The following is a 27317-nucleotide window of genomic DNA, read 5'->3' on the forward strand; positions in this document are numbered from 1 at the left end:
CCATAGGAGGTTTGAGTTCTGAAGTGAAGCTTACCCCCTTGGGCTGTACTAAATCTGCAATGGAAAATGGAGGACGGGGCACCGCGTTCGAGCCGAGTAGAGTAGAGTACAGCTGGTACTAGCAGTGGGTAAGCGCCATAAGTGAAACGTTTTGTGTGTCTGTTAACTTTTTGTAATTTCACAAGATATAACTTTAATCATATAAAAATACTAGATAGTTGCATCTCGGCACATCTCAGAAAATGTTTTCCCATAGTTTTAAGTATTATTAAAACATTACATAACATTACAAACATTACTTTTTTTTTTTCTTCTTCAAAAGAATACCCGTAAAGATTGTCTGCACATTGTGATTTAGTAAAGAAAGAAAATCCAACATTTTACATGGTAAATAGACACTCTCTGATGTTGTTAAATTAACCAGTAGCATTGCAAAGTTCCAAACGTTCCTCCCAGCTCACTTTTAAAAGAGTCTCAGTTGAGTTTTCTATAAAAAGATAAGGGAGTGAATATCTCTAAGGTATGAAACCACTGGCCAGTCGCTCTTGACTTTCCATTGCTCAAGCTGTCGGCTGACCTGTGACCCCTGACCTTATGTTGCACTACTTTCCGATTGGTCAGTTTGTCTCTCCGTTGACCTCTGTGGGCAGCTCAGCAGACCACCAGGAGAGGAGGAGGGGGAGGGAGAGGGAGAGAGCAGAAAGAAAGAGTGTAAGGGAGTAGCGCAAAGAGAGAGATGCGAGGGGCTGGAGAAGAGATTGACAGTGACAGACTGTTGACTTGAGAACTTTTCCTTTCATCAACATAAATAAGCTGAAGATAAAAACCCTTCTGAATTCCCCAGTTATCTGTTGATTTTGTTTGGATTAACCTCTTCACATATTTTAGATCAAATCAGACCGATAGCTTGAACTGATTATTTAAAGCAGAAGTTTAGTATGTTTATGAACTAAAAAAAAACTAACATGTTTATACCTGATGTTTTATTGCCCTACTAACACCCCTGACAAACTGAGGGAGAAAAACAGTAGGGTTCTTTAGTGCTGCAAATAAAAAGGAGGATGTGAGATGGAGAGGTATGAGAGGTAACAGTGACTCGCCTCCAGACATTTAATAAACAAAATGGATTTTCTATTAAAGCACACAATCTATTAGTGCTGAAGTAAAATATTTGAAAATGTCAATCAGATAAGCACTGGAGAGATTTTTGTCTTTGCATTGGAAACCAGTAGTGAAGTTATTGGTACCGGATTTGTCCTCAACTGGAAACCAGGCTACTAAGCACTACTTGAGGAGTCCCAAATGTTCTACAACACACCACTTCCATCTGGGTTTTGACTTTGTAGCTTGTTGTTCCAACTTGAAAAGTGGCAAATTGTTAAATGTCACCAATTTACCAAATTTACTAGATTTGAGTGCAGTTCAGTCCCACAATGCAACCCAAAAAAGGAAACACTTGAGCTGCATACACCTGTGCCGTGTCCCAGTTTCAAACTACAGACTAACTGTATATCGTATCTACTATATAATAATTTGTAAAGTATACCTTAACTTCAGGTGGTGCCAGAGGAGTCAGATTTTTTTTTTTTGACCTGCTTCATGTAGTTCTACTCAAACATAGGGTCAGTTTCAGCAAATATGACAGAAAGTTAGTTTTATAAGTCTTACATACTGCACCTTTAAACCTCCCAATCAGCAAAGTATTTCTCCCAACCTTTAATAGTGCTGTTTTCTTGTGCTAATGTATTCCTGGAGCTGTTTCACAATTTGTTTCATATGTTTGCAGCTATGAGCAGCTCCTCTAGTCAGTTTTTTAAGTAATCTCTTCAACTTTGTTGAGTATTTATTTTGTCACACTTGCGATGTGGACACCCTACAAACTCAAAACCCTTTGTAGTAGAATTTGTATTTATTATGGAATGGGAGCACGACTCTAGAAACTCTAGGAACATCTTGGAAAACAGAACAATAAAACAATTAAATTTTACTTTTTGCCTTATATAATGTCCTTTTTAGAACTATACTGTACATTCAGTGCTGTACATTGATTTCATGTATTCATTTTAATTGTTGCATACCAACCTGCTAAAACAATATACTATTTATACGATTATATGATTAGTGTATAGCATATACAGTAGTTTATAGTGTGGATTGGAAACACAAATACTAACTTTGCACTGAGTCTGTAGATCTTTAATATGAAAACACACTGACCTCTGTAGGCTGCCTGCAGACACTGCATGTTGCTCATAAAACCGTTTCTATTGCTCCCACTGTCTGTCGGTTTCTCTCTCTCTCTCTCTCTCTCTCTCTCTCTCTCTCTCTCTCTCTCTCTCTCTCTCTCTCTCTCTCTCTCTTACTCTCCCACACACACAAATATGGAGGAGTCACTCACTAAAGCCAGTTGTGGTCGTGCTGAGTATTGTGTGGTGAAGCACAAAGAACAACAGTAGCCAGAAAAAGACTGTGGCGAGTGCTGCCTGTTTCTGCCCTCCCTACTCTTGTTTTTTTTTTTGTTCTCTAGCTCACTTCCACTCTTTCTGTCTTCATAGCTTTGTCTCTGTCCGTGTTGCAGGTCAGCTCTGTGGTCGTAGTAGCAGAAAAGTCCAGTGTCTGATGCTGTTTCAGCAATATGGGCAGAATAAGGCGAAGTTAGCTGTGGTCAATCTGGAATGCCTGACCATCTCACTCTCACCATACTTTGCTTCAGTTTCTTTTAGTGCTCTAGTCAGGCTTACTAAACATTATAAGGGAAGAATAAAGATGTGAAAAATTATCCATCAAGATGCAGTGTGGAGACACCATCCTTCACCTGACGACACCTGGGTTCAACACGCTGAATCACCATCAGCTCCATGGCTGCCACTCTGTTTGTGAGCCTGACCTTTGACCTCCCTGGGGAGAAGAGGGAATTTCCCTAAGTCGTAGCACATTTAACTCCAGGAGACTTCATATGGGTGTTGTCTGGCTTGTGGTGATTCTCATCTCACCCACCTCAGAGGTCCATCCAACCACTGACCCCAACAAAGCAACACATATGACTACAGTAAAGGTGGTCAATGTCAAACTGAATGTCTGATTTTAGTTTAGATTTGTGACCACAGAAACTTCCTGCGTTCTTCTTCCTCATTCTCCTCCTCCTCCTCTTTATTGTTTTCTTTATCTTCAGCAGTGTTAAATATTAAGCAGCTAAACTATTAGCATCTGTCACTCATCACTAAAAGGCAAACCACCCACAGGAGTTAGGGCATTTTACTGATGCACCAATCAATGGCATATTTCTATCCAAATGCCTCATCTGTATACATGTAGCCTTTCATATGGATGCCACTTAAATGATACAAGTTGCATGATACTACATTGGAAACAAGTGTCAGGATCTTGAAAATAAGACAAGAAAGACAAAAAAAAGAAAGAACTGATTAATTGATAATGAAATTAATCTCTAATAATGAATTGATCACACTATATTTGTAAGTCCAGTAGCAGATATCTACTTAGCTTAGAATATAGAATATGTCTGAACGAGTGTGGTCTGTAGAACACTTCAGCTCTCTATAATTGATCGGAAAAAAAACTTCAACAGAAGCCAATACTATATAATAGCAAAACAAGCAACACCCACCCTTGATGCTCAGTCTTTTGCTCCTGGCACCATCAGACAGTTGTTCAGCCAGGGGGGAATGTCAGGATATGTTGGATTAGGGATGTTTAGACCTGGAACAGGACCGGTTGCCATATACTGAGCTTCCTCGGCTCTGCAAAGTGAAATCTGCAGAAGATCCTGAGGGGGATGGAGAGGCCTGAGCACGCCACCTATTGTGAATAATGACTATACATTGTTGTGAATGGAGGCTTCTGTTTAGTTACATAACTAAATCCCATTCATTATTTGGGGCCGTATTAAACTGAGAGGGCTTAGAGCTAAACATATTTGGTTTGGTAAGTAATGGGCTGTGCTGATATTCCCGTGGGAACACCAGTGTAGGCTTAAGAGCTTTAAACTACCAACCTTGCTAACGTAGTGGGGGATTTGAGCTAATTACCTCTTTCACTGAGACCCTGAGATACATTTATACACTCAAGCACCAATATTCAAGGCAAAGATGGAGAGGGAGATATTCTGTAAGGAACACAATATGAGGATCTTAAACTGCTGGTCAAAACAAACAAAATGCCAAAATACAGTCCCCAAAAATGTTTTCTATGTATTCTGACCTTTAAACAAAAGTGTGTAGGAAAAGCCAATGAAACGGGAGTTAGAGGGAGTCATGGAAACAGATAGAAAATGTCAAATTGCCGTCTTGCGTGGATTAATGAAGGAATCAAAGAAAATGCTGCCGTTTGTATTTGTTTGCTTTAACCTTTCTGTGAATTTGTCAGTGGACTCTGAAAGCTAGGCGTGTGGCTGCGATGTGTGTTATGGTGGGGGAGGAGAGCGAGTGAGAGAGGGAGGGAGGGACGGAGGCCAAGTCAGGCAGGCAGTGAGTGAACATGTTTACCACTGACTGAGAGAAAGAAAAGTGAGAGACGGACAGCGTGTGGGGCAGAGATAGAGTGAGACTCCGATTTAAAGCATTTCAGTGTGAGGTTTGGTTTCACTCGACTTCTTTCTTTCAGAAAAAAAAGTGAACTTGGGACATCATTACAGTTAACTGTACGCCAGCTTTATAGTGCAGCTGTACCTTCTTGGTCTAGCATATGGCTAATATGGACACTTGTTTGGACCAGTGACATCCATTTGGAGTGGCAAACCTCCAGTGAACTATACCATCTCCTAAAAAGAGCTGAGCAGTGTTTAAATCTCTAAAGAAGCAGCATCAGCACCAGTCAGGGACCCACCTGGACTTCACACAACCAGCTCAGCAGTTTATTCGCAATAGGAACTGTAGAGAGGACCCAAAGATCAACACTGAGCAGTTTGGGTCCAGTAGCAGAGATGTGTTCACTGAACAGGACCATGTCTTTGTCTGTGTTTCCCAGGGAGCCTGCTGCCGGCCTGGACGCCACAGTGGACTATGTAAAGGTAGGAACAACAAATGTGCTTGTTTGTTATTTACAGAAAACTGCAACAGCTACCTGGATTGTGGTGGGTTTAAATCCTGCCAACACTATTCTTTTTGTAGCTTTTTTGCTTGTGGGACTGTATACAGAAAGACAGATTTACAGTATGTTGCACTTATCACTCTGATTCACACAGCACATTAGATTCACTTTCAGTAGTTGCACACATTTATGGAGCATATGCAGTATCTCTGGGACTGGCTGTACTGTACAAAGATAAAATACACACACAAGAAGAAGAAGAAGAAGAAGAAGAAGAAGAAGAAGAAGAAGAAGAAGAAGAAGAAGAAGAAGAAGAAGAAGAAGAAGAAGAAGAAGAAGAAGAAGAAGAAGAAGAAGAAGAAGAAGAAGAAGAAGAAGAAGAAGAAGAAAGAAGAAGAAAGAAGAAGACAGAAGAACTTTATTGAAGAAGAAGAAGAAGAAGAAGAAGAAGAAGAAAAGAAGAATTTTTAAACTCTGTTGAAGAAGAAGAAGAAGAAGAAGAAGAAGAAGAAGAAGAAGAAGAAGAAGAAGAAGGAAGAAGAAGAAGAAGAAGAAGAAGAACATGAAGAAGAAAAGAAGAAGGACTACTTTATTGCATGCATATTTTTAAAACACACATTACACACAGGCCTGGAATACACACACACATGCACAAACAGGACCTATGCATGCATATGTGCAACACGGCAACAAAAAGTTAAATTTGATTCGTAAATTGTTGTAGGTGCAAGTCTGCGCTTTTCTGTAGTATAAGTAATACTACTAGTTATTTTAAAAACAACATTCCACTATATTGTCAAAATACTGCAACTCTAAACTAAGCAATTTTTTTCTTTGCATTTAGTAGAAGAAAATTTAACAAATCCATCACCATCAGCGACTGTAATTTGAGTAAAACTGGATATAAAATGATATTCAGCTGTTTCCGCAGGCCTCATAGCAGAAGTTAATCCAGTTGCCTCTGGCCTACAAGGATAATACTCCTCTAAATCATATGTCTGCTATTTTATGTTTTTGCTGCCACACTGTTGTAAATCATATTCACACATACACACACCACCTGAGTCCCAGTCCCAGTCAAAGAGAGCTGATGACTGAGAGGTGATCATTCACTGATCCCAATATCATTTAGCTGACATATGATGTGCTTTACTGTCTGTTTCTATTTCTGTCTTTGCCTTTCTTCTTATACTCACCCTGTACAAATTCTGCGTCATTGTGTGGGAAAATCCATGGGGCATTAAATACTTAAATACTTACACATTAAATACTTACACAATAAAAAGTACTTACACAATAAGAAGGCTGGGCCGGGTATCACATCTAAATACTTTTTGAATATCGACGATCAAAGAGTTTCCACATCGACAATCAAAGAGTTTCCACATAACATTGAGTAGCGCACACTGTCAAGTACCGAAAGTTGGCACCACATGCTTGTTGTTTATGTATTCTTCAATCAGACATTGTCTGATTTAAATAATGATTTAGTTATTTCATACTGCATTTATCCTAACTCTTTTGTTAAAACAACAGCATTAAACAGTGCCTATTGTAAGAAAATCCGACATATTTAGCTTTTTATTAAATCTAAAATATCGGTAGTTCCCAATGGAACTAAGGACAAGATAGATTATAAAGACAGTCGCTTTCTCGTATACAGGCGGCCGCCGTCTTGGAAGCTACTGTTTTTCTAAACTATATTTTTAATAAACTGTCTGTACACTTACAATTTTCTCAATGCTTCAGTTAACATTTAGGGACCCTCATTATGCTACCGTTGAAGTGTGGTGATATTTTGAGCCTTTTTAGTGGTATAAATAGCGATTTGTTTTTACTTTCCTTGTGCCCCGAGTACTAGTGTTGTAAGCTAATCAGCGGTCCACGCTAGCTTGTTTCAAGCTACGAACATGTTCGATTAGCATGAAAATGTGTCCCAGAGAACGATTGAGTGGGTACATATCTGTTATTAACCCCTAGGTTTGTTTTGCGCCGGAATTTTAGCCAGACAACCAGTTCACAGCAGTGTACATCAGATAATCAATCCTTTGGTTACTGACAGCTTCTCAGACAACAGCTACATATTGAGGCATACTGTAACTTTTTTCTGAATTAGAAGTGAAGACCAGATTCTAAAGGCTTGTGAGAAACACATTTATACTCAGCAACATAACTTCAAAAAAGGCACTTTTATTGTATTTATGCAGAAAATCAGTTTCCGTTCTAATGCCTAACATTTTTAAATGATACCTAGCTTTACTTTACTTTTTTCCCTTGTGAGGGCAAATTAAAGACATGAAATGGCTTACCTTGGTGAGTAATGCAACATTAGTTCAAATCTTTTGTACAGTCAAAGCAGTGGAAACCCAGCAAATTATCACATTTTCCTTTTAATTTTTGACATTCTGAACCTCCCCATTGTATATCAAACATCTCCATACACCTCTTAATAACAAAGTAAAGCTAAACTACTGTATGTGATCTTGTCTCTCTTGTGTGATCTTATTTTGGCCTAAAAACCATTGTCTTAACTAATATACATAACTAGATCAGTGTAAAGCAGTCCTAACTACACATACATACTGAGATAATGCTTCCCCATTTCTTCTCTCTTTAAATCTTTATGTTCTGTCTTCTCAAACCCCCCAACTATTCATTCTGCTCTCTTTCCCATCCATCACTTCTTACATCTATTGGCTCATACGTTTGGATGCTGACACCTCAGTCTGAAAAGCAAACTCATACCTTCCCACGAGAACGTGTGGGAGCTAACCATACACACACACACACAAACACACAAACACACACACACACACACACACACACACAAACTTGTGTGTATTTCTTTGGTCAAATTAGGGTTGCGTGCAAGTGTCAACAGAGTGTGTGTGTGTTGACCGCAGATGAAGCTACTGTATCCCAGGTATTGTATAATATGTGTGAAAGTGTAGCTGTCAGCTGTGGTACTCCAGGTGTGTTTGCATTTCCACTGTGGATGAAAACATGCACATATGTCCATGCGCACACAGACTGCAGTACAGTGCAGATGCTCTGTGCCATATCCTGTGGAAAGGTCAAAAGTGCAAAGACTGTGCAATTAGCCTTGCATTGTTTAGTGTGTTCAGGCCATCAGTTATGTACAGCACAAGTGTGTAGGATGGATGTAAGCAGGGAAGGAAGTGTCTGTGGAGAAAAATCGTGTAAAGATCTCCCTCTCTTGTTTGACTATAGGCCAGTTTCTCTCCTCGTAAGAAAGAAAGAAAGAAAGAAAGAAAGAAAGAAAGAAAGAGTCTATCCCTCTGTTGATCCTCTGTGGTTCAGCATGACCACAACTCTTTAACTCAGCCTTCTCCAAAGTACTCTCCTTCTTTTGCGCTTTCTCTTTTATTCCCACTCTGTCTTTGACTTGAAAACATCAAGTTGCTCTACCCTCATGAGAGTTTTAAGAAACAATAATGCTCTGTGTGTGTGTGTGTGTGTGTGTGTGTGTGTGTGTGTGTGTGTGTGTGTGTGTGTGTGTGTGTGTGTGTGTGTGTGTGTGTGTGTGTGTGTGTGTGTGTGTGTGTGTGTGTGTGTGTGTGTGGTCTCAGATTGCAAAGCTTTCAACTCTCAAAGTGGATGACACTTAACCGCTTACAGTACACACACACACACACACACACACACACACACACACACATTTAGTGATCAAAACACCAATTCAAGTGTTTACTTATTCAATTAATTACTGAATTAATGAATCTGATCTGCTGCCCTTTTAAACAGATACAGTAAAAGAGGACTGCATGAAGGTAAAGATGCACTCTGGTACACTCTAGTGGTCACATTAAGGTACTACAATATACTAGACAGTGAGCCCCTTCCAATTGCTACTCGCCCCCACAGCTGTAAATGGATCAGGAGTCAAGTCAGCCAAACAGCAATGTGGATCATCATACCAGTCTGTCAGCAGGCCGGCATGAGTTCAAATAGCAAGGCTATCACTGCTAGCCAACTATTCAGCTACTAACCGGCCTGCGGGTGTGTCAGTCTGCCAGTCAATAAGCTGCACAGCCAATCAATCCTTCAGTTTGTCAGCCTATAAACAGAACATTCTGCTGGCCAGCAATCCTATTTACACTAAAAGATCAATAGTAAAAGTCCTCAGTCAACATGTTACAACCTACATTTTTGCGGAATTTTTGTCAGATCCATGTGTATCATACATAGCACACACAGTACTTTTAGCATTTAGACAAACAAACAAAAAAGTTTCCTTAATTTAAAATTAGAGCTTTTATACTCCTGAATTCAGTATTAGTACAGAGAAACTTCCTTTTGTAAGAATTCCTGAACTGCCACAAGTCTTTTAAATGATTATGTATACAGTATAACCCCCTTTAGAACAGACAAAAAAGGTGACTCTTTTTACGTTCTGTGTTATTATGAGTAATGTTTAATCTTGGCCAAACCCTGTGGATTAGGAAAAACAATGTAAACCATGTTACTCACTAGTTTGAAACAGAGAACGTTGACATGCTTGTGTCCTTTAGTTTGGTGAGAAATGTACAGTTTATATTCCCAGATTGAGTTTTAGGATCTAATTGCTACAATGTCTGCAATGCAGGAAAAATTAGTAAAACTATTATCACAACCTAAATAGAATATGCATTCCCAGTTATGGTTTAAATAGTTTAACCACACACAGCATTGACATTTACTGTATGGAGAAAAAAGACAGTTTGAACCTGTTCAAACCAAATGGTTCATCAAGTTTTCAGATGCTGAAAAAAAAAGAAAAAACTTGATGTTGCGAGGGCTCAGGCAGTGCCTGAGTCAGTGCACAAATCAATATGAATGTCACTAAGGTCACAGTCATACCATTAATTGACTATGAAATATGTCAGGAAATCAGATGATGTAAAGCCCCTACGTATAGAATATGCACTTGATTTTAATAGCATAGTATGAAGACTGTAAGAAAACAAGGTAAAACAAATGTTTTTGTACAAAAAATAGTGAAAAATAAATCATTCTGCTCATCATACCTTGCCATATTTTTCTATATCTTTTTTCATGACGAAAATGTTGAAAAACCAGAAGCCGAACTGCGTTAGTATTTACTTCATTAGACGCTTTACGTTCTGATCCTTGCACGTTATGTTCATTTTGTACTAAAGTTCCGCATAAAATGAAAAAATACTCAGTACTTTTCATTTTTTTGTTAAGTATTTATTTCACACAGGAGTATACAAAAATGGGCTTTACCATGTGGTTATTTCATATATGCAATTTATTTATTGAATTACCAGAAAAAAAACAATATTGCGATATATATTGTTACAGAGATATAAAATGAGCTATATTGGGATAGAAGAATTTGGCCGTATCGCACAGCCCTACTCACCGCTCTCATAGCGTCTTTTTTCAGCCACAGTTTCAGAGAAAAAACTCTAAAAACCCACTGCACACTACAGCACCAAACAGCAGACACGGTTAAAGGATAGCTGATGAACATAGTGGAGCATTTAGAAGCTAAAGAGACAGATACTTCCCTCAGGAGTTACTAGAGACCACAAACACAGCTATAATGAGAGTTTATATTGGACTTACACTTGCCAGGAGGCCACAAACATGACTCCAAATGAATGATAACTGTTTGTTCAGGTGATGACACGTCAGTGTTGTATTCACAACTTGTTTCCACTGGCCTTAAGTGGCCAATAAAATCAATTATTGTTAAGACAGAGGAACCACGTAGGAGGTATACATAATTTTCTTTGGTTCAGCCATTTCTCTCGTCTCAGCTCCACTGTTCAATAAAACTACATACTTAATACACTTTTACCATTTTACATAACAAAAAAATGAATCTTTTCCCTTTTGTCACGTAACTTTAAGTTGCTGAACCAGCTCGGCTCTCTTTAGTCCATTTGACAGAAACAACAAACAGATAGAAATAGACAACATAGAACCTCACCACGCTGATTTCTGTCCATCGTTGTTTTTCCAGAGCATTCCTGGAGCGACGGATGTGTGTATTTTAAGGTGGACATTTAGCCTAGCTGGTGATTTGGGGCTGCTGTGGTTGGCAGTAGTGTGTGTGTGTTGCCCCAGGGAATGTTCTACATGTATTTCCTCCGTGGATCCTCAGAGAGTTCACACTGTAATTAGTGGCTCCATGTCCGGCTGCAGAATATTCCTTTAACTGGTTGCGTTTGGGGTGTCACCCTCGGTGTGTGTTTGTCTTTGTTGATGTAAGTCGCTGTTTGTAAGTGTACATGATTTGGCCTGTATGTATATACATACTTGTTTTTTTGTCCTTTTCTTTCTTTAATGTGTGTGTTTGTGTTTGTGTGTGTGTGTGTGTGTGTGTGTGTGTGTGTGTGTGTGTGTGTGTGTGTGTGTGTGTGTGTGTGTGTGTGTGTGTGTAAGGTGTGTGTGAGTGAATTGGTGGGAAAGTTGTGTCACTTAACTAGTATGTGGGTGTAATTGCTCAGCAGTCAAGTAGCACAAATGGCCAGCTATTTATCAGCATCATTCTGCAGGACACACACACACACACACACACACACACACACACACACACACACACACACACCAGGCTCACTCTTGTCTAGACACTCATGCAGCAGCACTATAGATTATTTTCAGTACACACAATGACTGAACTTACAGCCACTTTCCATTAAATGTTTTTACATGGTTTTGTCGGTGTCTGGTAGCTATTTCCTCAGGAAAAATCTTGCCAACACAGGAAGTGATGAATTTTCTGTTTTTAGTTAATAAATAGAAGAAGAATTAGGTAGTTTGGGAGAGCTGTTAAATAACCATGGTTGAACAGTCAAAGAAAAGACTCAAACACCATCAACATGACGTCCAAAGAGAGTGATATCAGTGCTGGATTGACAGGTGATCTTGGCAAGTGCAGTGGAGAAGCTCCACAGCGATGAGTGCTCAAAGGCAGAGACGGGAAGAAAATAAGAAAAAAGTTAAGAGAGAAAATGAATTGTCCATCGATTAATCATTTGTTATTTTTATGTATACGTATATGTAAATATGCAAAATAACATTCACTGGTTCAAGCTTCTCACATATCAATAAAAGTCTTCTATGATAGTAAATTGAATATTTGGGTTTTGGACTGTTGGTTGGACAAAACATTTTTTAATACATCAACTTGTGAACGGCAGTTTAGAAAGAATCAGAATTAAATTTTTTTTGCCAAAGTACGTTTTCACTTGCATGGAATTTGTGTGTTTTGTGCATACAATAAACATACATACTTTCAGCCCTAGATGCAAATTACTGTGAGCCCAAGGGAAACAAAAGTAACAGGGATATTTGGTATATTTGGTATAGGCGAGACATTATAAGATCCCCGTGGATGATGCAAAATATGTTTTATTATCTATGTGCCTGTATAGATATTATTCCATCCATCATCCATGTGTTTTCAAGAGTAAGAGCGAGTGACTTTGCCTTTGGGGCCACTCCCCGTTCAACCATACATCATTGGCTCACACCAGACCACATGGGTCTTTTCTCTCATCCATACATGGAGCTTGGGGGTGGGGCAAATACCGGGGAAAAGTGTGAGAAAGGATCTCTAGAGATGAGTGAGCAGTGGAGGGTTCACTCTGCAGGGGACTGTGGAGGAGAGTGATAGATACAGTAGTCATCCTGACGGGGATGTTGGGAGCTGAGGTTGACAGATTCTGACCTATTCCAGTTTATTTAAATCACATCTGACTACACTGCACTTCACTTTAGTTTTTGTAACTCTGTGATGGAAGTTTTTCTTGGAAGAAGCAAATGGGAATTGTGGATGGACTTGACAGTTGGTAAAGTTACGCTTTGGGTGTGTAGTCAAGGTGATTAGAGCTGCTATTTACAGCTGATGTGAGCTTGGTTACCCAGTGAGTCTCGGCTTTTAAGAAAAGTTAACAAGAATGTCAGAGCGATGCAACGTCAAGAACCTGACAGCAGCTCTGTGTTGCTTCTACCACAAGAACTCTGTCATCACTGCCAAGGTGAGAGAGTGTGTGAGCATGTGTGTAGGTATATCCATGTTGTGTGTGTCAGTGTTTTTAACAATGTGTTTGTGTTGGATTGCGTTTGTGCTTGAAATCCTATAAAGCAAGCATGTTTTCAAGCGCACGTGCAGGTTTTTTGTGCAGGTTTGTGTGCTGCAGCATGTGTGTGTGTGTGTGTGTGTGTGTGTGTGTGTGTGCGTGGGTTTTAAGTGTATTACTGTAATAACGAAGAATCAACATTTCATGGAAGCTTACTTTTCAGGGCTCCCATAATCTGTTTTTGTCCTTCAAAGGAGACCACAGGAAACTGTGCAGTCCACAATGAGACATTAGAAAAGGGCATTATTAACCCCACATTGCATGGTAGAAATCTTTTTTTTTTTAAGTGCATGGTGACACTTGCAGTCTGAGCAAAATCTAATCACACTGAATAGCCCTCCTCTTTCCCTCACTCTCACTGTGAGTTGAACACTGGGCTTTTATTACTCGGACCAGACGCTCTCATAAATGACCGACTGTGTGACTGTCTGACTGTGTGTGTGAGTGTGAGATATATAGCTGGCTTCGTCCATAACTAGTGCTGGCAGACAGACAGGGCAGTGTGTGATGGCAAGCGTAAGACAGAGATAGTTATAGACGCAAAGGTACCAGGACAGGCGTGACAGTCCTCATGAGGATGATAAATGACTAACTTGTGATAGTTTGTCTTCTTTATGACGTCAGTGAAATGTATGAATGCCATTAAGTTGATTGGATGGAGCGAGCAGCGGCGCTGCAGGCTGAGGTGACATGGTTAGTCCCTCCGTAGATCAGCCAGGAGATGGTCGATCGTGTGCCTTCTGGACCATATTTAAATCTGCTGTTAAAATACAGTCTGTGCCTGGATAAAAGATGGGTCTCAAATGGGTCTATGAGGGAAAAAAAGGTGATCAGGTCTCGTCCAGTCATCTGCATCGAGTTTAGTTTAGTAGTTTTGATTCAATTTATTTTGTTTAGTTGGTTAGTTAATGTGGATGCCCATTAGCTGTTCATCATTTCTAGTAAAACATAGTGTAAACAGTATCAAAACTTAAACATAAAAATGCCCCAATTAGAGAATAAATACTAATGATTAGAACAACACAATTGGATTTATTACAATGCACAACCATCAACACATCAGAGGCCATAACAATGATCAAAACCTGATGATGGGGGTGGTGATGGAGCAGTGGATATGACACATGCCTTTGGTGTGGGAGACTTGGGTTTGATTCCCACTGTGATACATCAACCAATGTGTCCCTGAGCAAGACACTTAACCCCTAGTTGCTCCAGAGGTGTGTCTCTGACATATATAGCAATTGTAAGTCGCTTTGGATAAAAGCGTCAGCTAAATGACATCAAGATCTCAACAAGTAATCTCACCACAGGTTCCATTCAGTAGCCGTTCTGGAGCTTTCAATCATATAACACCATCTTCATCAGCAGAGTTCGCCCAGTTGTAATGGAATTGTAAAGGTCCAAATTGTATTTATTCCTGTGCACTTGACCGTCAAATCTTAACTAAGCTAACGTGGGCGAGCATGTTCACTTTAAAGTGAACATTTTAACATCTACAGCGTAACTTCAGAGCAAACTTTCTCCCAAAAATTAAACATTCAATGGTCCCAGAAAACAGGGATTAATAATTATTGCCTAAACTCGTCACTTTCTCTAACCTCATATAATTAACTCACATGACCACTGACGTCCTCAAAATTCAACTCTCACTGGAACAGTCGGTGTGCAGCTTTGAACTCGTGCCTTTGTGTCGTCATTTCTAGGAATCCATTTTTACTAATAACTAATAGACCAACGCTAAACATATTACTAATTGGACAACTGTGTGTAGTTTATACTGATTCTGATCCCAAAGTATTGTATTGGTGTCGTTACAGAAAGAGTCAATCTGTTAATATTATATATATATATATTATTATTATATATATATATATATATATATATATATATATATATATATATATATATATATATATATATATATATATATATATATATATATATATATATATATAGTCTTTGATTGAATTCGAACTTTTCATCTGCCTGTGTTCTGTGTTGTCCTCTCATCCTCTCTGGCTCTACAGTGTCCCTCCAGCACTGCCATTCCTCTACTTGACATCTTTCCCAACACACTCACTCTTTATCTTCTCTGTTGGTCTTTATCTTTCTATCTGTGTCCTGTCCTTGTCATGATTCCAAAGAGCCTGGGGTTTTATTCCATTCCCTTTTTCCCTCACTTGCCTCTTTATTTTCTCCTCCATCTGTCTTTTTGGGAGGTTGCCATTTAACCAAAAGGAGCAAGCTTCTTGTTTCTGTGTATCAAGTCCCCATTGACCAATTTGAATCCCTAACCATACCATACCAACAGAGGAGATTGAGCAGATTATCTTAGAGGTTGTGCAGGAAGTCATTTTTATCCAAAGCTTAGCAGCACAAGTAATTCTATACGTTGAGATTACACGTGTTCCCTGTGGGACACAGCCTGTCACAAAAAACAAACAGTATAGTAACATGGAAAAAGATGTTTGTCTACCTCCTATCTTTTGTTGAAGCTTTTTTTTCTCTGTGTGTACAATGAAAAGGAAGTTACTGAGAGCTTGAGAGTGTTTTAGCTTTTAGCACATCAAGCACTAAACGTTAAAAAACACTCTCAGGGCCCTGACACACTAACCCGATTATCTGGCGAAGTCAGTGACTCGAGTCTGTTCCGTGTGTTCTATGCCGTCGTCAGTCGGAGGAGCCGTCGGCCTTCATTTGGGCCGATTTGACACGTTGAATCGGAAGGCTGGCAGGCGGACTCAATGGCCGATGTGATTGGTGGAGCGCTAACCCGGAAATGACGAGCGGGATGAGCCTGACTAACGCCTCTCAAAATCTGACGAAAATCTTTTAAACTGACCTTTGTCGATCTGAAATGAAGACCGATTCAGCAACTGCACGGCCTATTTCTCGCTTAAAATGTATCGAGTCGCCATTATTCTCGGTTGTAAAAATCATCCAAACAGCTGCCGGTTTTCATTTTTTGGCCGATATTACAGATTAGCGCTGCCTGCTGTTATGGAGACGTATTACCTATCGCGCACGGGCAGAACGTACACTCAAGTCGGCGTCGCTTCGGTGTGTTCCAAGGCACTTTTTTGACCAACTCGGGGAGGCAGTCAGTCCGACTGCCTTTTCTTCCAAAGGTCGGCCATCTGGTTGGGGTGTCATTGCCTTAAAGGTATCCTAAAGCTACAGACCCTTCATCTCCCAGGCTCAGTTGTCGCTACATGATTAAAGTCTGTGAACAACCAGATTTGATTCAGACCAAGTCACACAATAGGTATTAACATGCAGCTACAACAGCCTCGGCTCTTTTGTGAAAGCTTTTTACCAGATTTTGGGACTTTGAAATGTTTTTAGCGGATAGTTTATTGTTTCCAGGTAGGGTCTGGGAAAAGTGTGTTTCTCAACCAACACTAGCATTATCTCAGAGATGGTACCGATGATGTTCCCTCTGTAGCTGAGCCAGACCAACCCGTCCGATGCCTCCTGGCCTAAACACGGGAAGAAGCATCCATCTAGTTGTGGGTAAACAGGAAAGGTGGGGATGTTGTGATCATGGAGCCAAGATGTCCAGATCCAGAAATCAAAAGATTCAGGGTTATTAGCTTTCATCAGCCTTCCACAGCTTTGAAACTGTCAATCCAGTCGAATGTAAGAGACAGAAACTGTGCATCCTGCCCTGAGTTATTATCAGACTGTATTGAACTAAAAAAAAAAAGCTGAATAAAAGAAATGAAATTTAATAGAATTTTCTCAGTATTGCAAAACATGTCATATATGGTGAACTGTGGAGAGATTGAGGTTTTTGCTGAATAATCATGCGGCACCCAAATGTTTTTCCTTCCTTTCCTCCTGGATGTTTTTTTCCAAAGTAGCTGCACTACTGACGGTTTGCATTCATGTTGGGACTTTTCAAAACTTCACGTTGAGTTAGTTTGACAGCTGGATGGATGCATACAGTACAGTAGCTAGAGACAGCAAGAAATGGAGTGCCACAAGGAGAAAAAGAGACAGAAACTGAAAGAGGGAGAAAGATAAAGAGCAGAGGAAATACCAGATAAACAGCAGACCAAACTGTTGTTATTTTAATGGTGGTGATGATGAGGATGATGGCTCTTGTGAAAATCACTAGATCTCTCCACTAGAAAGATGTACAGTATATCTCAAGTCTGAAGAAGCACAGATCCAAAACACTTTCTATGAAGAAATTAAAAGGTGTTCATTTTGCAAATGCCTGGTCTATATATCCGCTTCAATAAGCTTTACTAAATCATTAAAGGGTAACTACCGTTTTTTTGTCAACGTGGACGCTATTTTCCCATGTTTTTGTGTCTAAGTGACTGATGGGAACAAAAATCTTTGAAATTAGTCCAGTATTAAGCGAGATCGCTGTAGTCGGTAGCGGCGAAACAAGCTACAATGTAAGTTAATAGGGCAATTGTCCAGCTTGTATACACCTTCACAAAAGTGCTGGTTTTGCTACTGACAGGCTCAGATTAATATTCTAAGTGTCTGACAACATTAAGGAAAGGATTTCTAAGAAGGTCGACCTTTCTGTTAAATAGTAAGATGATTTTTTTAAACATCAAAACATCCGCGAAATTGCGTTCGCTAAATCCACCAGACTCCATGTAAATAAACAATAATTTAGCATCGTAAAATACACTTCATTCAAAGTCGACAGAAACAAAATGAAACTATGAAAAGCCGTTTTGGGTCGTTTTTCCACTTTTCCAACCATCACAAGTCTAGTTTTGGTTGAAATAAACACATAGTTTACCAATTTACAAGATGTAAAATATGTGTAATGATACATCACTCCTGGCAATCCCTGAAATGACGTCAGACATGGAGATTAGTCAGGAGTGCGGCAGATTTTAATATTTAAACTCTCAGAGTGTACAGTACACACATACAAAATAATGTGACAATGCATAAATTACTGTGACTATGCTATAAATGATTTATTGTGGATGAACTCTTTCAAATGTTTGCAGCTGGAACGGCAAAAGAAAGTATGGTTAATTGGACAAATACTCCTGTGGTTTTCTGTTAACATGATCTTACCTTTTATTTCTCACCCTGCACAGTCGCAGATTAAATCGATGATGTTGGGCATCAACTAGGGATTATAATGTCCACTAGTGTGTTCATGTGTTCACGTGTGTGTGAGATGATGAGGAATCAGATTTATAACGCTAAAAGGTTATTTGTCTTCACCTCACTGAACTCAAAGGACAAGCAGCTTAGTTGTCCGTTGCTTCTGATTGGTCCCCTCAAACTCAGGCTGGATTGTCACAGCTTCCAAAAAGACCTGGGTTAAACCTGCACATCATCTCCACCGTACACACAGAAACCTTTCAAAAATTTAAGAAAATACTTTCCATTCCTGTATAAAATCCAGAACATCCAAAGGGATGTGATGTTATTTACTTTGAATAATACCATTTTTTATTTTATTTTTGTTCTAAAACTGCTGCACTTTAATGCTGAGTAAGAGATTATTTGTATGGTTTGTCAGTGTTTTTAGACATTGGAGAGAAATAGTGAACCAATTGTCTTCATCTTTGTTTCAACATATAAATGTATACTGGTGTCTGTTATTATAACAGTATTAAGTCCAGATGCATCTCCAACTGTAAGGATTAAAATCAGTTTACATTTATAAATGTGGCCTTTTATCCGAAGCGGCATACAGATTAGGTGCCACAGCAGATTGTACTCTATTCCTCTTTCTACAACCACCATAAACACATATTAGAAGTACAAACTCTCAAAATATTCTACTTAAATTCAGTACTTGAATAAATGGACAGTACAGTACTTGGTTACTTCCCACTTCTACTCCAGCTAATACTTAACTTTCACCCGTACTGAGGCTCAGTGTTACTGGAGATATTTCACTTTATCTACAGTCCTGCACTCGTGAAGGTGTCTGACTTCATGGCTCAATCAGGAAGCTTGTTCAACTTTGAATTACTGAGAAAAGAAGAATAGAAGTAATGGAGGAAAGGAAATAAGGATTTTAGAAAGACAGGCGGGTCAGTACAGTCCACAGTACTGTTAGTGCTGTGTTGTGGTCCATATGCACAGGGTGGTACAGTATAAATGCAGCTGCTCTCAGAGGATGACATCATATTGCAGGGTCTTATTAAAGGCCTGCCTATAAAAATAACCCTCCCATCCACTATTTCCATCTCTCCTCCTCTCCTTTGCTCCTTCCATTTCTCCCCACTTATCCTCACTCATTTGTTTCTTTCTGTTCTGTTTATCCTTCCTTAGCTACATGATCCATCCATTCCCGTCCTCCCTTTACATCTCCACAGCACTCCCCTGTTCATCAGGCCTGTTGCTTGTGTGGCTGCAGGTGTAAAAGCATTTTATTGTAGTAATGAATGTATTCACAGATCAAACAACACAAATCCATAACAAAATAACAACAACAAAAAGACATGTTGTTTACGAGAGCTTCAACACAAGCCAAATAAACCAAAGTTAAAACAGCCACCAGCTCTTATGTTTTCAGTTTTATCCAGTTCAGCTCATCTCAGTCTAAATGTGTTGTGTAATTCCGGTACGACAGGAAAAGCAAGCTGCCCAGACAGTGGGTTAATGGGTGTGACATACTGCTTTTAACCGGTGTTTATCAGAAAAGCAAAACCAAAATGAAGGTGATTCAACCTCTAAATCTTAAGTACATCTTCCTCCTCCTTTCTGCCGGCCTTAACCCTAGAACGATAAAGTAATGGTGAAGTGACACTGAACCCCAAATTGCTGCCAAGTGACATGAACAATGTAGCCTACAGTATAGGGGTGGGGAGGTTTTTTTTCAGATTAGGTTTTAAATTTTTTTTAAACCTAAAATACGCAGATTTTATAAAAGCATTAGAAAGGTTGAAACTGATTTTCACTTGGATTTCTCCCCACACTCAAAAGTTATTCTGTTTCCTGCTGCAAAGGTAACTTCATTCAAATAGTGGTATTGACATCAGAAAAATAAGATTTTTTTCTTTTTTGGTCAGGTATTGTTGGAGATTATCCACGTCAAGATAAAAACACAAAATCACACCGTCATTTTCAATTTTTTATACCTACAAAAACAAAAATGTTTTAGACTCCATTGAAGAAATGAATAAAGGAAAAATAATTAAATTCTGATTTTTACAGTTTATTTATCTATTAATTCATTGAGTCATTTGTTTAAAAACAAAAAAGAAAAGAAAAAATATATTTTCACGTGTCCAAACTACTGGGCAAATATATTGCACGTGATTCCAGAAAGTGAAATCAATGGCGCCGTGTGGCGTGACTGAATGACAGCTCAATTAAACTGCCACTAGTAGCCTACTTTCCACTGCTGCACCAACACACAGATACACAGTAACACACACACATAGTCATACGACAGACGTCAGGCTGCACTGGAACAAACAAACTAAATCAGTGCATGTGCCTTATGACCCAGAGCCTGTTGGCTTCTGCTCTAGTGTTTTCTGTGTCGAAGCTGTAATAGGATGCTGATTTCCGGTCATGTATGGAGACTTGGAGACTGAGGGCAGAGGGGTCTATGGTAATGACTTTACAGTGCACAAGGTTTCAATTCCATGGGGACATATTTCCAATTTTAAGTACATGGTTCAATAATTCCCTTTGCGTGTGTGTGTGTGTGTGTGTGTGTGTGTGTGTGTGTGTGTGTGTGTGTGTGTGTGTGTGTTATGTCAGCACTCTTGTAGCTGCTCACTCTAAGCTCAGTCTAGGCTTGAACCTCTTCATCCATGCAGGTTTAGATCTAAGTATTCTTCAGAGAGTTTTCAAGGCTTTAACATTAAAGGTGCAGTAGGTAAGACTTCTAAAACTAACTTTCTGTCATATCTGCTGAAACTGACCCTATGTTCTAGTAGAACTACATGAAGCAGGGAATTAAAAAAAGAAAAATCTGGCTCCTCTGGCTCCACCTACAGCCTGTAGTGCGATTTGCAAAAATCCACCTCTCCGTGTCCAGATGCACCAATCAAGGCCAGGGCTTGTCAAGGCTAAGTCCTGGATCTTCGCAATCCTACTTACAGTACAGTTTTCCTTGAGCTGTTTGGAGCAAAATATTAGGCTGTTAATTTAAAAAGTATTTTTATGCTGCTTTTTTTAAATTATACGTAAAAATAGAATTACGTATTTCTTGTCACAATGTGACTGTGGATTGTGATTGGATGAGAGACATATGGAACTGCGTTAAGCCTTTTTTTACCATAAGAGGGCAAGTTCATCATATTCTATCGTGTCAGCAACTATTGCTTTACTCTTCTTTTAACTTAGTGACACAGAATCAAGAACATGGGCATTCGTTTTAAGTCATTTTTCTTGCCACCTGTAAAATTCTTCTTTTTAACTTTGGTTTATTCTGCCACCTAAAGGAAAACAAATGTCTTTTTGGCTGAAACTTCTGTAGAGCTACAGACTGATGTTGATTCTCAAGTGTTGATGCCAGAAATACTGTATCCCTTATTGGAGCTTCAATGTTACCAGAAAATTGTCAACATGGATGTGCTTCTTCTATAGTTTGATATAATGAAGCTCTTATTATGGCACAATAAGGGCAGGTGCCTTTTAAAACTGTCAACACTAGTTAGACGTGCAACATCATTACAGGTGCATGAGCATTTTCACTTTCTGTTTGTGTGTTTAAGCCAGACTGATCTGTCTAACATGACACAACATGCACACAAAAGACCATTAATTAACCTACTTTGTTTCTTGGCAGAAAATACAGCTCAAACTAAAGGGTCTCTCTTTTGGGAAGTATTGTGCATGTTCACAAGTACTTTCCTGCATCACAAGAATCATTTGAATTCCTAAAATGGCTATAATTACCATTTACGGCCAAAGGTACCATGAATCATGAGGAAATCCCAACAGTATTGATAATCAGTGTCTTAACAGTGTCTACACATAATGTGGGAGGACTAGTAACAGCTAACAAAAACGTGCCAGATTGGCGTACTGTACTATTATGCCTGCACAAATTATATACAACTTGCCAAAAAGCTTTAAAAAATAAAACATTTATTTATCATTATTATCTGTCTCGGATAGATAGTTTTTTTTAACTTAATTAAAACAGGAACACTCAACACAGAACAAATGGAAATACAAACTAGTGAGTACATAAAGTTTCACCAGTCAACTTTCAGGGAAAGTTGCGTCACTGTGTGTGTGTGTGTGTGTGTGTGTGTGTGTGTGTGTGCGTGTATGTACGTCAGGTAAAGGTGTGTATGGAGGCAGGTCTGGGCAGTTGGGTGGGGTCAGGATAGAAAACCAAGAGAGGAAAATCACTTACGACAGAGCGAGAGAGAGAGAGAGAGAGAGAGAGAGAGAGACGGTGTGTGAGAGCATGTTCCCCAAGGAAAAAGGACTCGTGGGGGTTTGAAAACAAGCTGTTTAATACGAGAGACCAAATCTAATAGTTTGTATGTTTGATATGAAGTCTGTATTTGAGGAAAGGAGACAGAGGGAGCGATGCAGAGACCCAGCAGCTGTCATGTAAGTGTGTGTGTGTGTGTGTGTGTGTGTGTGTGTGTGTGTGTGTGTGTGTGTGTGTGTGTGTGTGTGTGTGTGTGTTGTGTGTGTGAGTGTGAGTGTGTGTTGTGTGCAAGTTGTGGTGCAGGCGGTTGTGCTGACTCTGCATCCTGTCAGGTTGTTACCAGATCGTTCTGTCCTTCACTTTTCAATTTTCCAAACTTTCTGGGCTCGCTGTCGGGGTTAAAATGACCGATCAATCATTTGATTATCTGTCAGATATCTGAATAAAATGAAACTATTAGTTCTCCCTGGTACCTGTCTTGGTATCCTAGTTTTGTAACCTTCTGTGTTTTGGGTCACCTTCACTCAATTTGGTTTTAAGAACATTGCGTGTTGTCGGTTGTCACAGATTGTAAGTCCTATGAGGCAAATTAGTTTTTTTTTGTTTTTTTTAAAGTAGGATTGCTGCTTGTTTAGGAAGTTTTTTTATTTCTGTTACTGGCTCCTATAAAGCTTTTTATTTTACTAAGCTTTTTATGTCCTGTAAGTTGTATTGTGCCTTATCATGTGTCTTATCTAATCATATAGTTTTTTTTTTTTTATTAGAATCAGAATCAGAAAAGGTTTTATTGCCACAATAAGTACGCTTATGTGGAATTTGCCTTGGTAAAAGGCATACAAATAATAAACAAACAAACATATTAAACATTAATATTATATAACATTATATACATTAACTACTACGCATTGCCAGAGCGCTGCGGAGGAGGGTCTGGCTAGTCCACACAGCATTCCGGGATGGGAGAGAAACCAGTTTATTGGCATTTCTTTAAACCAATCACAATCGTCTTGGGCGGGGCTAAGCCCACAATGTCGCTGCCTCTGCAAAATAGCCTCGGGAAAGAACTTGTTTTGGTGGAACATGTGTATGTTCAAAAGCTGTTTTAGTCATGCAACAGAAAACTCTGATTGGACAGATAGTCTAGCTAGCTGTCTGGATTTACCCTGCAGAGATCTGAGGAGCAGTTAACCACAGTCCTCATAGTTTAAAATGCCAACACAAAGAAAGTGGAAGGTGACGGACATCCCGAAAGTGGAACTTCGTCGATATAGACTGCTCTGGAGTGACGGCAATATTTGTCATTGCTGTATCCATGCCTTTGAGCTTTGACCCCATCATTGTTTGTTTTAGGTAATAAGGAACTGTTCAACTTTTATGATTGTTGTCAGTCTTGAGGTTTTAGGTGTCAGCTATGCTCCCATAACTAGAACCACTAACATTTATGGTCTGTATAGCTGTCGTCATAGCTAAGGATTGATGAATGAAGACACTGACGTCTGTTTTTCTGTGTTTTTCCATAAAGTCAACCACTTTATTCAGTTCTGTTATTTCTGTATTTATTATCGCAGTTCTCCAGAGATCAGTTCATCGTGGACTGTCCTTCAGAGAAACTTCGCAGAGAGCTGGAGGAAGAACTGAAGATGAACTGCGAGGAGCCGAGAAGCCATGCATGGTACCACGGCGCGATTCCCAGACAGGTAACACGCACACAAAAATCTGAGTCATGAGTCCCTCCCTTTAAATCATAGTTAAAAACTTGTTGAACCAGATCACCTATTATTAGACTGCCACACGGCACACACAGTGCTTACAGAAAGGTTAAAGCTTAAATAGTGGCTCCTGCAGCAGAGCATGGTTTATAACGTCAGGTGACTGTACAAAAAGCCCTTTCTGTATAGTGTGTGTGTGTGTGTGTGTGTGTGTGTGTGTGTGTGTGTGTGTGTGTGTGTGTGTGTGTGTAAAAGAGAGAGAGAGAGATTGAGTTCCTTCTGAAAGCCAGCTCTGAGATGTAATCATTTTAATAAGCTGCTTCCTTTGGCTACACTAACCTAAACCACCATTATATACTATACAAACACTTGCTTAATTAAAGTCTGTAACTTTGTGAAGTGTGTGTGTGTGTGTGTGTGTGTGTGTGTGTGTGTGTGTGTGTGTGTGTGTGTAAGAGAGAGAGAGAGAGAGAGAGAGAGAGAGAGAGAATGAGAGAAAGAAGAGAGGCAGTGAATGTAACAAGATTGTAATGGATACAAAGATAAAGAGACATTTTCAGCTCCTTAGTTACCTGTCTAACGCAAATATAATTTTTATTTTTCTGATGTATCATGACGTCCCTCAGATCCGCTTTTGATTGGGTTTTGATTCAATGAAGTAAAGGCTTTTTTTTTTAAATACAATTTTTGACATCTATTCTTGTTCTATTCTGATGAGTTTTTAAAACTGTCCCTTATGACTCAAACTGCTTGTTTTATTTAGTCAACAGTCTAAAGCCCAATTATATTGAGTTTAATATCATATATGACAAAGAAAAGCATCAAATGTTTAATATTTTGTCCTACAAAAAAAGACAATTAAATATTCTTTTGTTCTAGTTGTTGCTAATTAATTTTCCATCGATATGCTAATTAATACAATTTAATTGGTATAGCTCTGTTTGCATGCATTAAAATATACACATCTTGGAATTGAAAGTTAATTCTTAACCTTGGAAACAGTAGTTTGACAAAGAAAATCTAAAACTAACTTATATTAATGTTAACTGAAGGTCTATTTATTTGCTTTTTCCTGGAGCTTTCAACCAAATCGTGTGGTGTTGCACAACAGATGGAAGTAGCTTAGTTGTCACGCATAAAGCTCACTGACCCAAGTCTTAAATCTTTCAGTTGGGATTCGGCTAAAATGTCCAGAAAAAGCTGGTAAATGGACCTGGAGTCATTATATAACTCTGTATGGGTTCAAAATAAGAGCACATTTCCCATCTGAAAGTTCAAATCTATCGGAGGATTTTCTAGCTGGATAAATACTGTGAGAGGTTGAGGTTTTAAATATCTCCATGTCTCACGTAACCGCTACAAACCATCCGGCACTGAGCTCATAAAGAAGGTAACAGTGTAACAGCCGACCATCATTAGATTTAATGAAATGTTTGGTCTGTGAACAAGCACGGTGTGCCTGCGTGTGTGTGTGTGTGTGTGTGCGCGCCCGTATGTAAACCTCTGTATTGTTCCAGGTTGCAGAAAACTTGGTGCAGCGTGACGGAGATTTCCTGATCCGTGATTCTCTGTCCAGTCCGGGAAGTTATGTCCTGACCTGCCAGTGGCGAAATACTGCCCAGCACTTTAAAATCAACAAGAGGGTAAAATAATGTTTATGAATTCATATAAAACTGACAAACACTTAGTAGTAGGAAGGTGCATAATGTAATACTTTGGTTTGGTGGTGGAACCCATTCTGACACTATCTCACACATAGTGTGTGTATATATATATATATATATATATATATATGTGTATTGACCGGTAGTGTGTGTGTGTGTATATATATATATATATATATATATATATATATACACACACACCGGATCAAAAGTTTGGGGTCACTTAGAAATTTCCAATCCGTTCCATTACAGACCATTACCAGCTGAGATCAATTGCATTTTTTTTTTTTTTTTTAACCAGGGCAGCAGTTATCAGATGACATTATGTGCTTACATAATTGCAAAAGGGTTCTCGATCGTTGTGTAGAAAGAAGTGGCTGATCTTTAATGCAATATCTACACTGCCCATTATCAGCAACCATTCATCCAATGTTCCAAAGGCACATTCGGTTTACTAATCTGATATCATTTTAAAAGGCTAACTGAGGAAACATTGTCACACGTCACTCTTTGTTTGAACTGGTAACGACAGACAAATGGAACCTGTGACAGTTGGTCGCTTCATTTTAAGGGTGTCACAGATAACAAAAGGTTGGGAACCACCGAGTAATAACTAATAAATACGTCATTTCTTTTTACATCTCTCCTCCAGGTAGTGATTTTGAACGAAGCCTACTCCAGAGTGGAGTACCGGCTGGAGAGGGACGGGTTTGAACACGTCCCTGCACTTGTGAGATACTATGTCGGCAACAGAAAACCTGTCTCCCAGGTGGGTTTGGTCGAATATTGTTATGGATAACATCTTCATAGCTTCTTGGATACAGTTGATTAGTTGGTGGTCAGTAAAATATGTAGGTTGGTTTTGTTTTCCTAATTGGAAGCTATAAAGCAAGCACAGACTTGGTTGTTGATATTTAATCAGTCCCTCCAGAAAAACACAATTATGGAATCGCATAATTCAATGCATAATTAGCATATTTATGCAGGGGCCGCATTTTTTCAAATATGCCGCACTTTCGCCGCATAAATTGCAGATTTCCGCGCAAAATATGCAGGGCTTGCATGATTTCATAATCCCCGCATTTTCGTTGCAAAAAAAAGTCCCATATATCTTAGCAGAAAGTTGAAAAACCTTGCATTTATTTCACACAAGAGCAGCCATTTTCCCCTGTTGCCATGGGAACGTTATGAAGTGACGTAATTACGCGACGTGAACTTCATCGAAAAGCAGGGTCTTGGGGGAATCACTTTTCTTTCTCTTTTTCATCAAACTGTAGTTTTTGCAAGTTCCCGCAATTTTTGCAAGTTCCCGCAATTTCATCTCATAAAATTGCATAAATATGTCGCATATTCCATCGCATTTTTTAAGAAAACGTGCCGCATAATCAAGGATTTTTGAGCTCAACAGTCACAAAAAAACTCTGCATTTTTCTGG

At 39.2% G+C, this 27317-nt stretch overlaps 1 protein-coding gene across 2 annotated transcripts in view; it reads left to right on the forward strand.

Annotated features, from left to right (window-relative positions):
* bcar3 (BCAR3 adaptor protein, NSP family member) overlaps positions 1 to 27317 on the forward strand; it is a 62218-nt gene that overhangs the window by 25491 nt on the left and 9410 nt on the right. For both annotated transcript variants that reach the window (XM_028587435.1, XM_028587434.1), the window contains exons 4-7: positions 4987 to 5029; positions 24078 to 24206; positions 25736 to 25861; positions 26535 to 26651. In XM_028587435.1, the coding sequence (XP_028443236.1) occupies positions 4987 to 5029; positions 24078 to 24206; positions 25736 to 25861; positions 26535 to 26651 (415 nt within the window). The remainder of the gene's footprint in view (positions 1 to 4986; positions 5030 to 24077; positions 24207 to 25735; positions 25862 to 26534; positions 26652 to 27317) is intronic.

The sequence above is a fragment of the Perca flavescens genome, chromosome 9 (assembly GCF_004354835.1).
Source record: "Perca flavescens isolate YP-PL-M2 chromosome 9, PFLA_1.0, whole genome shotgun sequence".
In the NCBI taxonomy this organism is placed as follows: domain Eukaryota; kingdom Metazoa; phylum Chordata; class Actinopteri; order Perciformes; family Percidae; genus Perca; species Perca flavescens.